Here is a 21534-nt window from a genome sequence, read left to right on the forward strand (position 1 = left end):
AGAGATGCGGCTGGAGAAATCTAATCATTCTGAAATTCATAGACAGAGCTATGGATGCAAGGTCTGACCACTCATGATGTTACTGTTACTGTTCCATTAAGTCAATTAAGAACAAATTCTTATTTACAATGACAGCCTGCCTACCAAAATGTAGGACAAAACACACATCATGACAAGAGACACACCACAACACTACATAAAGAGAGACCTTAGACAACACAACATGGCAGCAACACACGTCAACACAGAATAGTAGCAACACAACATGGCAGCAGCACAACATGGTAGAAGCATTAACATGGTACAAACATTGTTAGGCACAGACAACAGCACGAAGGGTAAAAAGGTATAGACAATAATACATCAGAATATATCACATTAGTAATAAAAAAATGTAAAGACTAAAGAAACGTCATATTTCTTCATTTTTTTTTTTGCTAAGCTCACATAATATAATTTCAAAGTATGCATTAAGGTGTCTGTGATATAATAAATGTGGCAAAACGAATGTAGACGTTAATACATTCATTTCTGTAGCTTCCAAAATATGTTTTAGAATATTGGGGGAGTGCCAAGATGGAGGCACGCCAAGATGGAGGCACAATGGCTTCAACACAGTGCCCCCTACTAGTCATCTGGGGTTTATATAAGTTATTGGTTGGGATGCGTCTGCCAAGCCCTAGCTCAGTGAGTGATGGTGGCTGAAATAGTCCCAGTTCACTGAACTGTGTTAATGTTATCTGCAGATCTGCTGAGAGTCTATGGGGCTGACCTGAAAGAAATCACTATAGAACAAATTGTTGGGGTTAGAGCTAAAATTATTCAAATTTAAACAAAATGGTAGCCTATTATCTAGGCTGCATTAGGAGTGATAAAGTTAGTTAGATCCCCGTAGGCCTACTATGTACAGGGCTTTAGCTTAGGATGGGTTATGGATAAGGGGAAAATGTTCAACTTTACTTGACGATACTTCCTTATTTCTCAACTTGGAAGGCATCGGTATCTTATAAACTTATTTTTTCCCAGTAGCAGATGGAACTCCGATAACGAGGAAGTATACTAAATCCACTTTTTGTACTGACTGAGAAATGCTTCCTGCATGTGTAGATCTTGTTTGTGTTGTTTGAGTCACACTGTGTGACTAGCTGTCATCTTCTCCTACACGTGACATTGTTGCTTAGAAACGACTAGTTCCAGCAAAGATGTTGGGAAAGGCAAGATGTCTAGCAGCTAAGATGGTGAGGAACCTCCTTACACAGTGCAAAAAGTTGATTTCATATTTTATTTAATATTGTTTTTTTGGAGTTCCACCTGGAATAAACAAATGTTTATAAGATACCGGTGCCTTCCAAATCAAGAATGAAGTATTGCCAGGTAATGGTTGGTTGAAAATAAGTTTACCATGCTTTCATTGGACCAGCACATCGACCTCTAGTACAAACTACACTGAACAAAAATATTAACTCAACATGTAAAGTGTTGGTACCATGTTCCATGAGTTGAAATAAAATATCTCTCAAATGTTTCCATATGCACAAAAAACTTAACTCTCTAAAATGTTGTGCACACATTTGTTTCCACCCGTTAGTGAGCATTTCTCCTTTTCCAATATAATCCATCCACCCGGCAGCATGATCATTACACAGGTGCACCTTGTACTGGGGACAATAAAAGGCCACTCTAAAATGTGCAGTTTTGTCACACAACAATGTCACAGATGTCTCAAGTTTTGAGGGAGTGTGCAATTGGCATGCTGCCTACAGGAATGTCCACCAGAGCTGTTGTGAGTTAATTGAATGTTAATTTCTCTACCATAAGCCACCTCCAACATAATTTTAGAGAATTTGGTAGTACGTCCAACCAGCCTCACAACCGCAGACCGTGTGTATGGGGACCGTGTATTGTGTTGGGGAGCGGTTTGCTGGTGTCAGCATTGTGAGCAGAGTGCCCCATGGTGGCGGTGGGGTTATGGTATGGGCAGACATAAGCGACAGACAATGAACACAATTGCATTTTATTGATGGCAATTTGAATGAACAAAAATACTGTGACAAGGTCCCATTGTGAGGCCCATTTTTTTTTAAAGGTATCTGTGACCAACAGATGCATATCTGTATTCCCAGTCATGTGAAATCCATAGATTAGGGCCTAATGAATTGATATAAAATTACTGATTTCCTCATATGAACTGTAACTCAGTATGATAATTGAAATTGTGCATGTTGCGTTTATAGTTTTGTTCAATATAGTTTAGCTATAACCCTGGAGGTTCAATATGGATAGGCTAGGTCTAGGGGCAATGGGACTCAGTGTTGTATACCCCCCCTCCTCATTACAATAATCCTTAAATTGTGTCTTGCGTCGTTCCACCTCCAAAAAGCACAAAAAATAGGATTTCGACACCCACCATCTCAGATTATTCTGGAATCGTTTGTTGTTAGAAACATATAAGATTAGCATTCCAGCAAAGTTATTTTATTGAAATCTAATTTGATCTCTGAAAAACTAAGGTAATTGATTGCATCTAAATTGGCCATTTTAATTGATAGATTTCATAGAATATTCAATAAATATAGTATCTAACATCCAGCTTGGGACCAAACGTTTTTTATAACAATAAGAAAGACATGAGGAATCAATAGGAATGGTCAAAAGCCCCCAATGGAACCCCCCACGCCAATCCCAGGTCAACAACAAGTATATAGTATCAGTTCTCTGTGTCTGACAAGTAGTATGGAGCTTCAGTTCTAAAGTATTGTTTCTTCATCCTGTGTAATGTATTCCCAAAGAATTGGCTGATGTTTTTATTTTTTCCTGTTCAGAGAAATTAGTCATTGAAGTTTAGGTCCCATCCTACATCCCGGTGCTACCAGGTTCTGTTACTGCTATTAGGTAAAAAAATAAAATAAAAAATAAAAACATGAGGAATCCCCCCTCCCCTCGATGTTAAAGGGATAGTTCACACAAATTACAAAATTCAATTGGTATCTTTAGTAAGTAGTCTATTGACAAGGTATGACGGCAACCTATGCATTGGTTGTTGGCCACGGCTTCAAATGCTAACTTCTTATAATTTGTGGCACAAATCTAATGCATGTCAATGGTGTCTACATTGCCTTCCGAAAGTATTCATACTAAACTTTTTCCACGTTGTTGTTACAAAGTGGTAGTAAAATTGATTTAATTCTGATGTTTTGTCAACAATCTACACAAAATACTTTCAAAGTGGAAGAAAAATTAAAACGTTTGTAAATAATTCATGAAAAATAAAACACTGCGTATATCATGATTAGATGAGTATTCAACCCCGAGTCAATACATGTTAGAATCACCTTCGTCTGCGATTTTTGCGAAGTCTTTCTGGGCTAAGTCGAAGAGCTTTCCACACCTGGATTGTGCAACATTTGCCCATTATTCTTTTCAAAATTCTTCAAGCTCTGACAAATTGGTTAAGTCAAAACTGTAACTCAGCCACTTAAGAAACATTCACTGTCTTCTTGGACAACTCCGTTGTCGACGATTTGGCCTTGTGTTTTATGTTACTGTCCTACTGAAAGGTGAATTCATCTCCCAGTGTCTGGTGGAAAGCAGACATAACCAGCTTTTCCATTCTGTTTCTTTTTTATCCTGAAAACCTCCACAGTCCTGATAGATTATAAGCATTTTCATAACATGATGCAGCCACCACTATGCTTGAAAATATGGAGAGAGGTACTCAGTAATGTATTGGATTGGATTTGCCTCAAACATAACACTTAGTATTCAGGACAAAAAAAAAAATATTTGCTTCCTTTTCACTCTGTCAATTAGGTTAGTACTGTGGAGTAACTACAATGTTGTTGATCAATCCCCAGTTTTCACCTATTACTGCCATTAAAAACTCTGTTTCAAAGTCACCATTGGCCTCTTGGTGAAATTCCTGAGCGATTTCCTTCCTCTCCGGCAACGAAGTTAGGAAGGACGCCTGTATCTTTGTAGTGACTGGGTGTGTTGATACACTATCCAAAGCAGAATTAATAACTTCACCATTCTCAATTGGATTTTCAATGCTGTTTTTTTTACCATCTACCAATACAGTGGGTACCCTTCTTTGTGAGGCATTGGGAAATCTCTTTGGTTTTTGAGGTTGAATCTTCACTTGAAATTGACTGCTCAATGGAGGGCCCTTACAGTTAATTGTATGTGTGGGATACAGAGATGAGGTAGTAATTTTAAAAATCATGTTAAACACTATTATTACACAGAATGAGTCCATGCATCTTATTATGTGACTTGTTAAGCACATTTTTACTCCTGAACGGATTTAGGCTTGCCATAATAAAGGGCTTAAATACTTCTTGACTCAAAACATTTCAGCTTAATTTTTAATTTGTAAACATTTCTAAAAACATCATTCCACTTTGACATTATGGGGGTACTATGTGTAGGCCATTGAACAAAACAATAATAAATAATAATTTGCACTTTAATTAATTTTTAAATTCAGGCTGAAACAAAATGTGGAAAAGTCCAGAGGTGTGAATTTCTGAAGGCACTGTATATTAGCTCTTTCACGCTCCATGTTCAAAACATCCTAAGTATCTAGAGTGCCTTCAGAAACTATGCAGACCCCTTGACTTGTTCCACATTTTGTTATGATACAGCCTTATTCTAAAATGTATTACTTAAAAAAAAATCCTCAGCAATATACACACACAATACCCCATCATGACAAAGCAACAAAAAAAATGAACATTTTGCACATTTATAAAAAATAAAAAAATACAACAGAAATACCTTATATTTACGTAAGGATTCAGACCCTTTGCTATGAGACTCGAAATTGAGCTTAGGTGCATCTTGTTTGCAATGATCATCCTTGATGTTTCTTCAACTTGGAGTCCACCTGTGGTAAATTATATTGATTGGAAAGGGACACACCCCTGTCTTTTGGTCCCACAGTTGACAGTGCATGTCAGAGCAAAAACCAAGCCATGAGGTCAAAGGAATTGTCCTTAGAGCACCGAGACAGGATTGTGTTGAGGCACAGATCTGGAGAAGGCTACCAAAACATTTCTGCAGCATTGAAGGTCCCCAAGAACAATGGCCTCCATCAGTCTTAAATGGAGGAAGTTTGTAACCACCATAGAGCTGGCTGCCCAGCCAAACTGAGCAATCGGGGGAGAAGGGCCTTGGTCAGGGAGGTGACCAAGAACCCGATGGTCACTCTGACAGAGCTCCAGAGTTCCTCTGTGGAAATGAGAGGACCTTCCAGAAGGACAACCATCTTTGTAACAGTCTACCAATCAGGCCTTTATGGTAGAGAGGCCAGACAGAAGCCACTCCTCAGTAAAAGGCACATGACAGCCCGCTTGGAGTTTGCCAAAACGTACCTAAAGACTCTCAGACCATGAGAAACAAGATTCTTTGGTTTGATGAAATCAAAATTGAACTCTTTGGCCTGAATGCCAAGAGTCACATATGGAAGAAACCTGGCACCATCCCTATGGTAAAGCATGGTGGTGGCAGCATCATGCTGTGGGGATGTTTTTCAGTGGCAGGAACTGGAAGACAAATCAGGATTGAGGCAAAGATGAAGAGAGCAAAGTACAAAGAGAGATCCTTGATGAAAGCCTGCTCCAGATCGTTCAGGACCTCTGACAGGGGCGAAGGTTCACCTTCCAACAGGACAACGACCCTAAGCACACAGCCAAGAAAACACAGGAGTGGCTTCGGGAACATGTCTCTGAATGCCCTTGAGTGTCTCAGCCAGAGCCCGGACTTGAACCCGATCGAACATCTCTGGAGATACCTGAAAATAGCTGGGCGAGTTGCTGCACCATCCAACCTGGCAGAGTGTGAGAGGATCTGCTGAGAAGAATGGGAGAAACTCCCCAAATACAGATGTGCCAAGCTTGTAGCGTCATACCCAAGAAGACTTGATGCTGTAATCGCTGCCAAAGGTGCTTCAACAAAGTACTGAGTCAAGGGTCTGAATACTTATGTAAATGGAATATCTTTAAAAAAAATAAAAAAAATTAGCAAACATTTCTAAAATCTGTTTTTGCTTTGTCATTGTGATATCGTGTGTAGGTTGCCCCCAATTCAATTTAATACATTTTAGAATAAGGCTGTAACATAACACAATTTGGAAAAAGTCAAGGGGTCTGAATACTTTCCGAAGGCACTGTAAAAATGGATTGTGATACTCAATGTTAGCATCTGAAACCAAAGCATTGGTAGCTGTCTGTATTTGAGTGAACTATCCCTATAACATTGAGCTTTAAATAAATTACATTATAGCAGGAACAGCACGATCTAGTGGTCAGAACCTGGTAACATCAGGATGAAGGATGGGACATAAACTTAACAACTTTAATGACTTTCTCTGACCAGGTTAAAAAAAAAAAAAAAAAAAAAAAAGAAATGTGGGGTTGATTGGTTATGCTTTCATATGACAAGCAGGCTTCAGATATTTACTAACAGTGTAGTTTCCTACAGTAGAGTGAAAGCCAGGAAAAAAAATATTTTGGGGTATGTATTTAAAAACCCACTGCTCTCTGTTGCACATCAATGCATATCCACATACGGACACATCATTTTCTAAATTTTACTTTATTTTTTCTTAAAGACATGTTTTAAAACAGCAATTGTAGGGAATAAATAATTAAACAATGATTTTTTGATAATTACATTTATGTAATTAAACATTCTACAATAAGTTTATCCATAGTCTTGTAGACCACAGGAATCTATTTTCTAAAATAAAAAGAAAAAAAGAAAAAAAAGAATATCGCCATTAACAAATAAATTAAATGTAAAAAATGTAGATACAAAAATTCCACCCAATTACCTTCCCTCCCACCATTATGCCAATACCAGTAGTAGGGGTTATAATAACACATTTTCATTATTTGACTCCATTTAAAACAAAGATATGTACAGTGAGAAGAAGTAGATTTTCTTCCTGTTTACTTACCCCTTCTATCATTTACTTTTAAATAATAAACTAAATCTACATACCAAATCGACCAATGGTAATCATACAGAATATTATTTTTCCCCCCACCGATAAAGGTTACCATCCCACTTCTTCAACCCCAGACATTGCCCTTCCCTCTTACGTTATGGACCACAAACCACACTATACAGTAAAACCCTGTTCAGTAGAATAAGTGATATGCTTTTTCATGTAGACCTTGTAGCTGACAATACAGTTTGTACATAATATGACTGAATCCAGCTGTGGAATGGTATGTGTACTCAACCACCCACCACACGTTTGTTATTTTGTTGTTACAGATTTTTTTGTTATTGTTGCAGATACATATATTTATCATATTTTTCTGAGAAGTGTTGTTGCTCCCTGTGCTATACGGTTGGCGAAACAACCAAAAAGGCTGGAACGTCCCAAGCAGTTTCTTGATAGAACTCTTATATCTTCCCTGGGGAAGAGAGACAGAAAGAGAGGATGAATACAAAGAAACACAAATATTAAAATCGTTTAGATGAGCATATATATGGAGTATGTTGACAGTCTTTGGAAGTATGGGAAAAACATCTGCAAACACGTTGGTTACACATATCACATGGATGTCCTCATTGATAACTACACAAGCACGCCTAGTGTCCATGCAACTCATACAGTGACAACCATACTGCTGCATTGGTGTGCATTTCTTAAATATTTGTATTGTTTTGGCAGGCAAATAAATGTCAAAACATGCACAAGAGGAATTCTGGGCAGTGTGGTTTTTGTATCTCTTCGTAATACTCGAGTCTAATGTTACATCGCATTGACCAAACAATTGAGTCAAAGGAGATTCAAAATTCTTCTGAAATCATTTTCAGAGATAAGAGAACGTTTTTATTTTATTTTTAAAGCTGTTAAATCGAAGGTTCCTCGTGAGACCGTAGCCTATAGCTTTACGTTTGATTGGAAAATCGAAATAACCCAGAATTCCTACAGATTAATGCTGTTCCTCAGTCAGCAGCACATGTGACATGTCACAACGACAACCATACAGTTTTACCCATAAACCCCCACATGAACGGTATCTCACGTGGTACACACACAACTACACACACACTACTTTATTTATGAATTAATACACACAAGTACTTCGTGTGGATCCGCACACGCACATAGCATCATTATGTCACTAACTTGCACTGTAGGTCACAATCAGTCATACCAAAAACAAACAAAGTTCAGGCACTAAGTCACTTGGATTCAATTACAACTGCACAAAAACCCTGCACTCACCAAAACTAAAACAGCGACCAACTAAACATGGGGGATATGTAAGAATGATAATCATGACAAACAACAAAAAGGAAACGAATCAAAAAACAAAATCCAAAGAAAATATTTAGATACATGTTTGATTTACGGTTAATGCTTAATATTGCTCTGTGCAATGAAATAGATATATTGCAAAAAATATATAATAGCCTGTCATGATAATCAATTGCTTACAAAATCTGAGGTACAGTGACAGTAATTTATCAGTGTTTGTAAGGATAAAAACAGGACAAAATAATAGAGGAAACTCACAACGCACCAAACACAATTCATGGTCGCCACAGCAACTCGCCATGCAGTTGAGCATGGTGAATAAAGGCAACGGCCAAAAATAAAATAGCTAAATGGCAACCATCACAGGCAATATCGCCACAGCAACCAACACAGGCCAATTAACTTACAACGCTGTGAGAGGAAGGTTTTTTTTAGCGGTTGCTAGGCAACCATAGCGACGTAGTCTCCACGATATATGTATGGACAGGACAGTCTTGAGTGTGGTATGATGTTTTTTTTCTCAGGAAAATGACATATGACACAGCACAAAAACAATAAATAAAAAGTAAAAAATAAATTAATGACGTATAATAGTTATTGTCTAATCATACAACACTTGTTAATGAAACATTTTGTCTGGACTATATTAAATCTGCTTTTGAATAATGAAACATGTTGTCAATCCATTTGTCACGGCATTGGTATGGCCTTATCTCAACAAACCAAGTAGTCCTATGATTGTGTCTAAATGTAATGTTTTAAACAATTACTGCTTTTAGTAGACTGTCACCTTACTCATGTGTGGATCTGGTTCACTTATTTTATCCCAGTTGATAAGTCATTATTTTAATACTGAGCTTCCACAAAATTTTAACAAATGATCCCATAACCTACCTTTCACAGTTTCTCACTGCCTGTCAGTCCCCCTGACCCTCCATCTCACGCCTCATTCTCATCCCCCCCTTGCTCACCTTCTCATCTCCCTTGCTCATTTAGTAGGGTCGGTTGGCATCCTTGGGCCTCTTGAGCTGCACCTTGAGCCTCTTCATGCCAATCTGGAAACCATTCATGGCCTGAATTGCCGTCTGAGCACTGGACGGGTTGTCAAAACTCACAAAACCTGAAGAGAAGCAAACAGAAGCAAAACCTTATGGCCAATTCTGTGAGAGTATTAAACTACGAGAAGGGAGTATAATCCTTCCCAGCACTGCCGCCTCCTCATAATTTACTATGTTCTCAATGTGGCACACTATTCCCTATGGGCCCCGGTCAAAAGTAGTGCACCGCCTACGGTATGGGGTGCCATTTGGGACACATCCGTTGTCGTCGTCACTCACCAAAGCACTTGCTCTGATTGGTGGCACGGTCAACAAAGACCTTTGCTGAGATGACGTTGCCGAAGGGGATGAACATTTGCAGCATCTCAGAGTCAGTGAACTCCTGAGGCAGGTGATAGATGAAGATGTTACACCCCTCAGGCCCTGAGAAGAAGAAGAAGAAGAAGACAGTGGAAGGTTAGACCATCAAGGCTCCCTGAGGGGTTCTAACGTGACTTGAGATGATCAGGATGAGGTAGTGATTTTAGACTGTCTCCCTCTGTGGGGGAACCAACATTGAACATAGTCAAAACGAGAGAATGCATAGAAGGGTGGACAAGTAGGTAGAAATCACCTTCTCGTTGCTGCAGTTGCTGAGGCTGCTGATGTTGCTGTGCAACCATTGTGTGTTGGTGTGGGAATGGCTGCCCCACCATTCCATAGGCAGAAGGGTAGGTTGCTGTGGGTGTGTTTGCATAAGTAAACATTAAGGACTGTTGAGAGGGCATTTCAAACCTAAAATTCCCTCCAGGAAATTTTAAGGACTCAAATGGACTCACTACTGTCCCACCTGTGTAGTGCTGCATCCCAGCGTATGCTTGCTGAAGAGAATCCAAAACTGGAGTTTGAGCTGAGAGAGAGAAAATCAAAGAAAAACAACAGCCCGATTTATCAACTGCTATACAAACATGCTTTTTTGGCGGGTGCTACATGCTCTAAATGGCATTTGGTGCCGTGCAACAGCTTACACCCTTAGTAAACAAACAAACATGCTAGATAAGGTTAATTTGCTTACATTTTCATAATGATACTCTGATGGAAGCAAAGTCAGAGTAAGTGAGATACCTTGGTAAGAATGAACTCCATTGGTGTACAGGGTTTCAGACACTGACTGTCCATTGGGTGGAGCTGGGACTGGAGGGTAGCTGAGTGGTGGAGGCAGAGCAGGCACCGGTGTGGCTGCCATGGTGGGCGGAGTGCTGGTACCTGCACAGGACGACCGTTCAGGGGACAGGCAGACACGGTTAAACAAAACGCAGGAACAAATGCAATAAAATGGAACCAAAAGCAGACAAAATGGGGCCAAGACTTTAGAGAAACAAAACGTATATATAAAGAGAGAAACTGAGCCAAGCAGAGAATCCCGTGGGAGGGGATGAAAAGTGGCAGAGGACGGCTGCTTGTTATTAAGTACCTGAGGAGGTAGTGAGTGATGCGATGGGCGTGGCAATGAGGCTGCTCGGGTTGAGGGCAGCCAACTGCTGCATGGTGATGGTGGACACAGGAGACAAGTACGCCGACTGGGCCACCAGAGCCTGCTGCTGCACCAGCTACAAAGAAGAAAAAAAACGAAGGCGTCTCATTCACCGTCAGGATCACATCCCAAATGGCACCCTATCCCCTATAGTAGTGCACAACTTATGACCCGTATAAGAAATATCAGGTGCCATTTTGGGGTGTAGCCATTCACCACCAGTGTGTTGGCTTGAGTATTATGCTTGGGGTTCAGTACTATAATGCTTGGGGTTCAGTACTATAATGCTTGGGGTTCAGTAGTACTAGTACTCACTGCTTGTGTGTAGGCATTGTAAGCCCCGAGGTGTAAGGTCATGGGACTGATGACCCCCAGCTGGGACGCCACCTGCTGCATGCGCCTTATCCCTCGCTCCTTCTCAGAGTCGGCGAACTTCACCACCAGGCTGGAAGAGGCTCCCTGCGGGGAGAAAGGGGGACATTACACGGTGAAAATTACACATGTCACTGTACCAAATTACCTACATCACTGTTAACACAATGACTGAGGAGCATACATTGTCTCCACTCCTATAAACTACAGTCTCTATGTCTAAATGACTGCTTTGGAGTGTGAGTGTGAGTGTGAGTGTGTGTGTGTGTGTGTGTGTGTGTGTGTGTGTGTGTGTGTGTGTGTGTGTGTGTGAGAGTGACTGACTGACCGGTAGAGTGCGGCTCCCATGCAGAGTGCTGATGGCTGCCGCAGCCTCTGCATTGTTTTGGTACTTCACAAAGGCACAGCCTACAAAACATGACACATCGTCAAACCCTGGCCTCCCCTCGCGTGACACGGCTACGGCCTACAAAGTGCATCTCACAATCGGCACTTCATGAACCGTGGTCCACAAAACATTCACTACGTCATCACTCACAACCCATAAACTGCGTTTCCGCATCATTACCTATGATCTATAAAACATATTGCATCATCAGTCATGCCTCATACAACACAGAAAATCAAGCATCTATGCAGTGCCACGAGTTTAGATGTGACCGATTCCTGACCTTAATGGTAATATTAGTGCTGTTGACGTGGCGGCGTCGATGTAAGGCTAAATGCTGCAGCGGTCAGTAATGGTGTGAGCTACCTTTGCTAGTGCCGTCAGGGCCACGGAGCACGGTGCACTCTTCAATGTTCCCAAACTCCTCAAACATCTTCCTCACGTCCGCGTCAGACTGCTGCTTCCCCAGCATGCCCACAAATAGCTTCCTGTCTTCTAAGGGGAAGATGAGGTGAGGGGCCAAGATAGGAATTTGGACATAGAGTGATGGGGGAGGGGGGCAGAGAGAGTGGTTGGTTGAGGGCAAGAACAGGCAGAGGCAAAATTGAATGATTATAATTGAATGATTTAATTGTTTTACATTGCTTCATAAACCCAATGTGTGTTAATCGATCAGCTAAATTGTTAGGCATTCATGCAGGGTGTTACAACATGCAGTATGTTGATGCCTGTGACTATTGTGCTATAACCCTGCTATATACAGAAAAGGCCACCAGAGTGCAGTATCAAGGAATCGTGCTGCATAAAAGAGCACGATCTGGCTGTGACTGGAATGCTCCTTCGTCATCCACTGTTCTGTATGCTCGGTGACATAATGAAATACGCAGTTGGTTGAAATCCTTATTATAATTACTTTCTCTAGTCAGGCACTCAAATATTAAAGTAGTAGCATTCTTGAGTTACTCATTTTTCTAGAGGTATGGTTTAGAAGCAGGAGTTGCTCAGCAGCAGTGACAAGTGGCTATTTTTGTTGAAGCTGGGCCGGAAGCTGTTTCAGGCTTTTGTCTTGAGACATTGCAGTTTGTTTGAGACAGAGTGTTGTTTCAAAAGGGTAATATGTTAGACAGGTGTTTGAGAGGTGTTGTTTGAACAGGTGTTGCTATGGACGGATGTCTCTTACCCCCTCTGCCCTCGCTGTCTGCTGGCTTCACTTGAATGGGCCGGTTCATCTGAAATAGAAAGCCCACATTACATGGTCAGTAAGTAAGTTGCTCTTAAACCAAGGCACATCCATAATTAAGCAGATGCTTGTTTAGTTGCATATGTACTGTACATACATGCATATTGTGCATATGTAAGTAGAACACAAGAAAAAGAGCTGGAATGTGAGCTGGCCACTCCCTGGGCTTCTGATGAAGCCCTGCCTCGACCCATCACCCTCCTGGTTTACTGCTCTCCTTCTCCTCTCCTCTCATTCCCTATCAATTATATTCCCTCCCAGTGTCTGTCAGTGATACTGTTCAAGATCTCATTCACTTTTCTTGTCCCCCTCCCTCTCGTCTCTCAAACGCCCTTATCTAATCCTGTCCTCTATCGTTTCTTCTCTCCTATCAGGCATTAAAAAAAAAAAACAGGAAAAGCACACACCCACGCGGGATTGGGCAAGTGATAAGATTAAGAATGCTCGCCGGCTAATCTGGATTACCAAAGCATGCTGGATTAGAATGGTGAAAGATTCTGAGCAGAGCGAGAGGGGGAAGGAGCTGTAGAGGAATGGATAGAATCAGAATCAGACCAGAATGAGGAGAGCGCAACCAAAACAAAGTAAGAAACAGACCACCTTTCACACGTCATCAAAACCCAATCCGCAAAAATGACTCTCAAATGTTTGGTGATGCAGTGAGAAGGAGAGCCGGTGGAGGGTGCAGAGAGGAAAGGGATTGGCGAGCAGAAAGGAGCGGGGCAGAGTGACAGTGTGTTACCTCTGGCTTAATGAAGGTCTTAATTATGGAGCTGGTGACATTTGAGCTAGTCACTGATCCCAGTCTCTGATCGATCAGTTGTGATCAGTCACTGGGAGACAGTATTGATCAGTGCTGGCCGGGCCCTTGCCACCTGCATGCACAAACACCATCACCAGCAGGCCTGGTGTTTTCTGATGGAGAATGAGCCATTGATTACGACAATGTATTCGATGACCGTGTGGATTGAGAAGCATCTGTTTACCGGGAAGGAATGAAAGCAGTAATTCAAACGCATGTGAACGTGGTGAATGTTTCCGGAAGTCAGTAAATAGAATAGAATGTTCTTCTCAGAGGTGATGTTTTTCTACACGCCTCAAAATGTTTGACAAAGTCACCTTGGATAAAGTCACCTGCTAAATGAGTTAATTTAATTTGCATCGGGTTAAAGATGACTGTAATAAAACACACAAAGCCAAAATATCACGTCTTAGCCAACACTTGGACTTCAATGACAACCTCATGACGCAACAATTGTTTGATAGATTGTCCGTATAAACCCGTCTCAAATCGAATTTCAGGATATTACAACAGCCTGAATAAAACAGAGTATACTTCATATAAACGCTAGGTTAGTCAATCTATGACTTGAGTGCTACCACGGTTACGATAAGGAGAGTAGAAGCAGAGCAGATGGCACAAGAGACAGGAATTAAGAGTATACAAGAGCAAGGCTTGGATCAGGGGGGAGGCCATCGAGGCAGTGGCACTCGACATCGGCACGGCAACCAGCCCTGCTCCTCTGACAAAGTCTCCACCTCGCATTGCGGTCACCATGACACCCTTGCGATGATATCCACAGCAGGTAAACAAGGTTGCCCCGAACAACGCGCGTAGGAGAAGGGGGAAAAAAAAACGAATGACTAAAGGGTGGTACTAGGTTGAGAGACATTGGGATTATTAGGAAGTGTATGTCGCGAGGGAGAAAGGATGCTTGGGGGAGAACTGGCATTTTAGGGACAAGGGGACATGGGATGGTGCCTGTTGCATTTAACTGCTGCCACAAGGGCAGATACTGTGGGGACCAAGAAAATGTCTCCACCTATTCCACTGTGCGAGCTGAGCCACTTCATACTTTTCCTCTTCTATATTTTCTCTGCAAATCAACAGGCTCATTTAAAAACAAAAAAAAACAGCACAGATAAAATACAGCCAAAAGGCCAAACCGGCCGTATCTGTGACCCATTTTATCTCTCAATGTTCATGTTTCCGTTTTTTTTTTAATCGAAAGCTACAGTGACCTTATGATTATTTCTCAAACTCTACAAACACAGTGGCACAAACACAAATGTCCACACATGCAGTCTGTAGACACATGCACCGTCTGTTCATGGCAGCCTCCTATGTATAAACACTCTTGCCTACATTGATGTGAGCACACACACAGTTAATTTTTCCCCCTGTGATGCCAAAAGGGATTTCGCTAGGATTACAGTATGAGATATTAAATCCATAGATCATCCAACCAAATCACAGAAAGACCCCTCCCCCACACCTGACCACATCCCCTCAATGCGCACACACACACACACACACACACACACACACACACACACACACACACACACACACACACACACACACACACACACACACACACACACACACACACACACACACACACACACACACACACACGCTCATATTTATAGAGGAGCGTGAATGTGGGATGGGAGATGATAGCAGAGACAGGGTGTGTATATCCCTGTTAATCACATTCTTCATCACATTTCTCTCCTCTCTTGCCCTCTTCCAAACCAGAGGACAGCTCATAATCTCTGTCCCCTCCACTCGCTCACTGTATCAATAAGCCCCAAACAGGCTGCAGTGAAGAGGGTGACACATTTCTCTCTAATTCAAGTCCATTCTGCCCGTCTGCCCGAAAAGCAGTGACTGAAAGGTAAATATATCAGCGGAGACCATCTCCGTCTCTCTCAAGAGTGTGTACAGGGAGGGTGGGAGTGAGGGAAGGGGGGCACAAAGACAATTTTCCCTTTCGCCTCCCTCCGCTCCATCACACAGCGCTGGTCATTGCATCGCGCCGGTTACCTAGCAACCTGGCATCCCTCGTCCCCACCGTTTCCTGGCAACAAGACCTGCGACTATAATCAACCCCCCCATTAGACACATACACCAGAACACAGATGTACACAGAACATGTACAGAGATAATTACAGAGCACAGAAAACACACAGGTGGAGACATAGGCTATATCTCTATTCGCAGATGCAAACAAAGAGAAAGAAATCTGACATAGAAAAACACTCAGGCACACAAAGAGATAAACAAAGCAACAAAGGCAGGCACAGAAAAAAAGGTACAATCGCAAACACAGATGGGAAATCTCCCTACGCGCACACACACGTCAACAATCTGTAATCAATGAGCAAGCCTGTCTTCAGTATGTCACTGCTGGTCATGCTCGGCCTGTTTACACATTCAGCGCTCTCTAGGGTGGGGTCATACATTGAAATACAACCTCGCTGCTTTTCTTCGTCCGAAGATACAGAGTATATCTCTAAAAGTAGAGATATATACGGAAGTAGGTACTGTACAGTCAGAGGCGAGTTGATTCTGAATCGTCAACCATTTTCTCTGTGCATAATGTTGGAAGTATATGTTAACCATATGTTATGTTTGTCCATATCGCACAGGGGTAAAAAACTACAATTGTGGGAGCTGGACTTGTTTTCATAGAGCTGCGTCCTAGTTTTTTTTATTTTTAGGTTTAGTCAGTTTAATTCCACCTAAGTGCGATATATATATAGATGCATGTCCATCAGATTAAACGCTAGCCCTGCTCTGTGCGCCTGAGTTCACAGAGCCTGAGGAGTTGTCATAAGAGCCCCTTTCCACTCCACATACACGCACACACACTCGTACCCCCCACCCCCTGACAAAACACCATCGTTCTCTGTAACAGATGTCTGTATTTAAGCTGATAAACGTACTGCCTCAATGCACCCTCGTCCCACAACCCCCACTGACCCACCCCCCACCCGCTGCTCATGTCAAACTTTCATTAATTTCTTACCCCATCCCCCACCCTCCTCCCCACCATTCATCCAATTTCTCTTCAATTCACACCCATTTACCCTCCTCACAAATTGAATCTATTCTACATTCATCCCTACAGTCTCCCCAAGTGACAGCTGTTGAGTCTTTCTACAGTGTGCATGACATCTGTACTATCCCTTGGCTTGCACACATTGATATCAGCCCGTAATTATATGCATACATATGCAAATGTACACACACACTTTAATAGATTAATCAGATAAGTGTGCTCAGATATGCACTCGTTATAATAATCATCCCTGGTCAGACTACTCACTGCTTTTAATGCTTACACAAAGCACATAGAATAAAATAGGCGACCCCACAGGCATACTGTGTACACACACACACACACACACACACACACACACACACACACACACACACACACACACACACACACACACACACACACACACACACACACGTTGAAGTCAGAAGTTTACATACACTTAGGTTGGAGTCATTAAAACTTGTTTTTCCAACCACTCCACAAATTTCTTGTTAAACTATAGTTTGGCGAGTCGGGTTTAGGACATCTACTTTGTGTATGACAAGTAATTTTTCCAACAATTGTTTACAAACAGATTATTTCACCGTATCACAATTCCAGTGGGTCAGAAGTTTACATCCACTAAGTTGACTGTGCCTTTAAAAAGCTTGGAAAATTCCAGAAAATGATGGCATGGCTTTAGAAGCTTCTGATAGGCTAATTGACATCATTTGAGTCAATTGGCGGTGTAACTGTGGATGTATTTCAAGGCCTACCTTCAAGCTCAGTGCCTCTTTGCTTGACACCATGGGAAAATCAAAAGAAATTAGCCAAGACCTCAGGAAAAAAAACTTGTAGACCTCCAAGGTTCATCCTTGGGAGCAATTTCCAAACGCCTGAAGGTACCACGTTCATCTGTACAAACAATAATACGCAAGTATAAACACCATGGGACCACGCAGCCATCATACCGCTCAGGAAGGAGACGCATTCTGTCTCCTAGAGATGAACGTACTTTGGTGCGAAAAGTGCAAATCAATCCCAGAACAACAGCAAAGGACCTTGTGAAGATGCTGATACAAAAGTATCTATATTCACAGTAAAACGAGTCCTATATCGACATAACCTGAAAGGCCGCTCAGCAAGGAAGAAGCCACTGCTCCAAAACCGCCAATAAATAGCCAAACTATGGTTTGCAACTGCACATGGGGACAAAGATCATACTTTTTGGAGAAATGACCTCAAGCATACTTCCAAAGTTGTGGCAAAATGACTTAAGGACAACAAAGTCACGGTATTTGAGTGGCCATCACAAAGCCCTGACCTCAATCCTATAGAACATTTGTGGGCAGAACTGAAAAAAAGTGTGCGAGCAAGGAGGCCTACAAACCTGACTCAGTTACAGCAGCTCTGTCAGGAAGAATGGGCCAAAATTCACTCAACTTATTGTGGGAAGCTTGTGGAAGTCTACCCGAAACATTTGACCCAAGTTAAACAATTTAAAGGCAATGCTACCAAATACTAATTGAGTGTATGTAAACTTCTGACCCACTGGGAAAGTGATAAAATAAATAAATAATTCTCTACTATTATTCTGACATTTCACATTTTTTAAATAATGTGGTGATCCGAACTGACGGGGATTTTTTACAAGGATTAAATGTCAGCAATTGGGAAAATTGAGTTTAAATGTATTTGGCTAAGCTGTATGTAAACTTTCGACTTCAACTGTACGTACATACGTATGTATGCATGCATGCATGCATGCATGCATGCATGCATGCATGTATGTATGTATGTATGTATGTATGTATGTATGTATGTATGTACGTATGTATGTACGTATGTACGTATGTATGTATGTATGCATGTATGCATGCATGCATACTGCTCAAAAAAGTAAAGGGAACACTAAAATAACACATCCTAGATCTGAATGAAATATTCTTATGAAATACTTTTTTCTTTACATAGTTGAATGTGCTGACAACAAAATCACACAAAAATGATCAATGGAAATCAAATTTATCAACCCATGGAGGTCTGGATTTGGAGACACTCAAAATTAAAGTGGAAAACCACACTACAGGCTGATCCAACTTTGATGTAATGTCCTTAAAACAAGCCTAAATGAGGCTCAGGAGTGTGTGTGGCCTCCACGTGCCTGTATGACCTCCCTACAACGCGTGGGCATGCTCCTGATGAGGTGGCAGATGGTCTCCAGAGGGATCTCCTCCCAGACCTGGACTAAAGCATCCGCCAACTCCTGGACAGTCTGTGGTGCAACGTGGCGTTGGTGGATGGAGCGAGGCATGATGTCCAAGATGTGCTCAACTGGATTCAGGTCTGAGGAATGGGCGGGCCAGTCCATAGCATCAATGCCTTCCTCTTGCAGGAACTGTTGACACACTCCAGCCACATGAGGTCTAGCATTGTCTTGCATTAGGAGGAACCCAGGGCCAACCGCACCAGCATATGGTCTCACGAGGGGTCTGAGGATCTCATCTCGGTACCTAATGGCAGTCAGGCTACCTCTGGCGAGCACATGGAGGGCTGTGTGGCCCCCCAAAGAAATGCCACCCCACACCATGACTGACCCACTGCCAAACCGGTCATGCTGGAGAATGTTGCAGGCAGAAGAACGTTCTCCACGGCGTCTCCAGACTCTGTCACGTGCACCATGTGAACCTGCTTTCATCTGTGAAGAGCACAGGACGCCAGTGGCAAATTTGCCAATCTTGGTATTCTCTGGCAAATGCCAAACGTCCTGCACAGTGTTGGGCTGTAAGCACAACCCCCACCTGTGGACATCGGGCCCTCATACCACCCTCATGGAGTCTGTTTCTGACCGTTTGAGCAGACACATGCACATTTGTGGCCTGCTGGAGGTCATTTTGCAGGGCTCTGGCAGTGCTCCTCCTTGCACAAAGGCGGAGGTAGCGGTCCTGCTGCTGGGTTGTTGCCCTCCTACGGCCTCCTCCACGTCTCCTGATGTACTGGCCTGTCTCCTGGTAGCGCCTCCATGCTCTGGACACAGCAAACCTTCTTGCCACAGCTCGCATTGATCTACCATCCTGGATGAGCTGCACTACCTGAGCCACTTGTGTGGGTTGTAGACTCCGTCTCATGCTACCACTAGAGTGAAAGCACCGCCAGCATTCAAAAGTGACCAAAACATCAGCCAGGAAGCATAGGAACTGAGAAGTGGTCTGTGGTCCCCACCTGCAGAACCACTCCTTTATTGGGGGTGTCTTGCTAATTGCCTATAATTTCCACCTTTTGTCTATTCCATTTGCACAACAGCATGTGAAATTTGTCAATCAGTGTTGCTTCCTAAGTGGACAGTTTGATTTCACAGAAGTGTGATTGACTTGGAGTTACATTGTGTTTTTTAAGTGTTCCCTTTATTTTTTTGAGCAGTGTATGTATGCATGTATGTATTATGTATTTCACCTACAAACAAGCAAGATTTCTGGCTCTCACAGACCTGTAACTTCTTTAAGAGCTCTGTCCTCCACTCGTTACCTGTATTAATGGCACCTGTTTGATCTTATCAGTATAAAAGAGACCTGTCCACAACCTCAAACAGTCACACTCCAAACTCCACTATGGCCAAGACCAAAGAGCTGTCAAAGGACACCAGTAACAAAATTGTAGACCTGCACCAGGCTGGGAAGACTGCAATAGGTAAGCAGCTTGGTTTGAAGAAATCAACTGTGGGAGCAATTATTAGGAAATGGAAGACATACAAGACCACTGGTAATCTCCCTCGATCTGGGGCTCCACGCAAGATCTCACCCCGTGGGGTCAAAATGATCACAAGAACGGTGAGCAAAAATCCCAGAACCACACGGGGGGACCTAGTGAATGACCTGCAGAGAGCTGGGACCAAAGTAACAAAGCCTACCATCAGTAACACACTTCGCCGCCAGGGACTCAAATCCTGCAGTGCCAGACGTGTCCCCCTCCGGTACATGTCCAGGCCCATCTGAAGTTTGCTAGAGAGCATTTGGATGATCCAGAAGAATATTGGGAGAATGTCATATGGTCAGATGAAACAAAAATTGAACTTTTTGGTAAAACCTCAACTCGTCGTGTTTGGAGGACAAAGAATGCTGAGTTGCATCCAAAGAACCCCATACCTACTGTGAAGCATGGGGGTGGAAACATCATGCTTTGGGGCTGTTTTTCTGCAAAGAGACCAGGACGACTGATCCGTGTAAAGGAAAGAATGAATGGGGCCATGTATCGTGAGATTTTGAGTGAAAACCTCAGCAAGGGCATTGAAGATGAAATGTGGCTGGATCTTTCAGCATGATAATGATCCCAAACACACCGCCCGGGCAACGAAGGAGTGGCTTCGTAAGAAGCATTTCAAGGTCCTGGAGTGGCCTAGCCAGTCTCCAGATCTCAACCCCATAGAAAATCTTTGGAGGGAGTTGAAAGTCTGTGTTGCCCAGCAACAGCCCCAAAACATCACTGCTCTTGAGGAGATCTGCATGGAGGAATGGGCCAAAATACCAGCAACAGTGTGTGAAAACCTTGTGAAGACTTACAAAAAACATTTGACCTCTGTCATTGCCAACAAAGGGTATATAACAAAGTATTGAGATAAACTTTTGTTATTGACCAAATACTTATTTTCCACCATAATTTGCAAATAAATTCATTTAAAAAAATCACAATGTGATTTTCTGGATTTTTTTTCTCATTTTGTCTGTCATAGTTGAAGTGTACCTATGATGAAAATTACAGGCCTCTCTCATCTTTTTAAGTGGGAGAGCGTCACAATTGGTGGCTGACTAAATACTTTTTTGCCCCACTGTATGTATGTATGTATGTATGTATGTATGTA

At 42.3% G+C, this 21534-nt stretch overlaps 1 protein-coding gene across 4 annotated transcripts in view; it reads right to left on the reverse strand.

Annotated features, from left to right (window-relative positions):
• Nucleotides 1–6575: 6575 nt before the first annotated feature.
• The window catches only part of celf3a (cugbp, Elav-like family member 3a), a 30789-nt gene continuing 15830 nt past the window's right edge, over nucleotides 6576–21534 (reverse strand). The window contains exons 3-13 of one of the 4 annotated variants that reach the window (XM_035763664.2): nucleotides 12790–12838; nucleotides 11976–12101; nucleotides 11550–11629; nucleotides 11165–11308; nucleotides 10790–10925; nucleotides 10441–10581; nucleotides 10166–10225; nucleotides 9950–10054; nucleotides 9616–9759; nucleotides 9250–9398; nucleotides 6576–7424 (exon numbers count right to left, since the gene is read on the reverse strand). In XM_035763664.2, coding sequence (XP_035619557.1) covers nucleotides 9271–9398; nucleotides 9616–9759; nucleotides 9950–10054; nucleotides 10166–10225; nucleotides 10441–10581; nucleotides 10790–10925; nucleotides 11165–11308; nucleotides 11550–11629; nucleotides 11976–12101; nucleotides 12790–12838 — 1113 coding nt within the window. In that variant the 3' untranslated portion in view covers nucleotides 6576–7424; nucleotides 9250–9270. Of the gene's footprint in view, nucleotides 7425–9249; nucleotides 9399–9615; nucleotides 9760–9949; nucleotides 10226–10440; nucleotides 10582–10789; nucleotides 10926–11164; nucleotides 11309–11549; nucleotides 11630–11975; nucleotides 12105–12789; nucleotides 12839–21534 lie in introns of all 4 variants that reach the window. The other 3 variants (XM_035763663.2, XM_052470621.1, XM_035763662.2) reach the window with 3 other exon arrangements.

This window comes from Oncorhynchus keta, chromosome 19 (assembly GCF_023373465.1).
Source record: "Oncorhynchus keta strain PuntledgeMale-10-30-2019 chromosome 19, Oket_V2, whole genome shotgun sequence".
NCBI classification, from domain to species: Eukaryota; Metazoa; Chordata; class Actinopteri; order Salmoniformes; family Salmonidae; genus Oncorhynchus; species Oncorhynchus keta.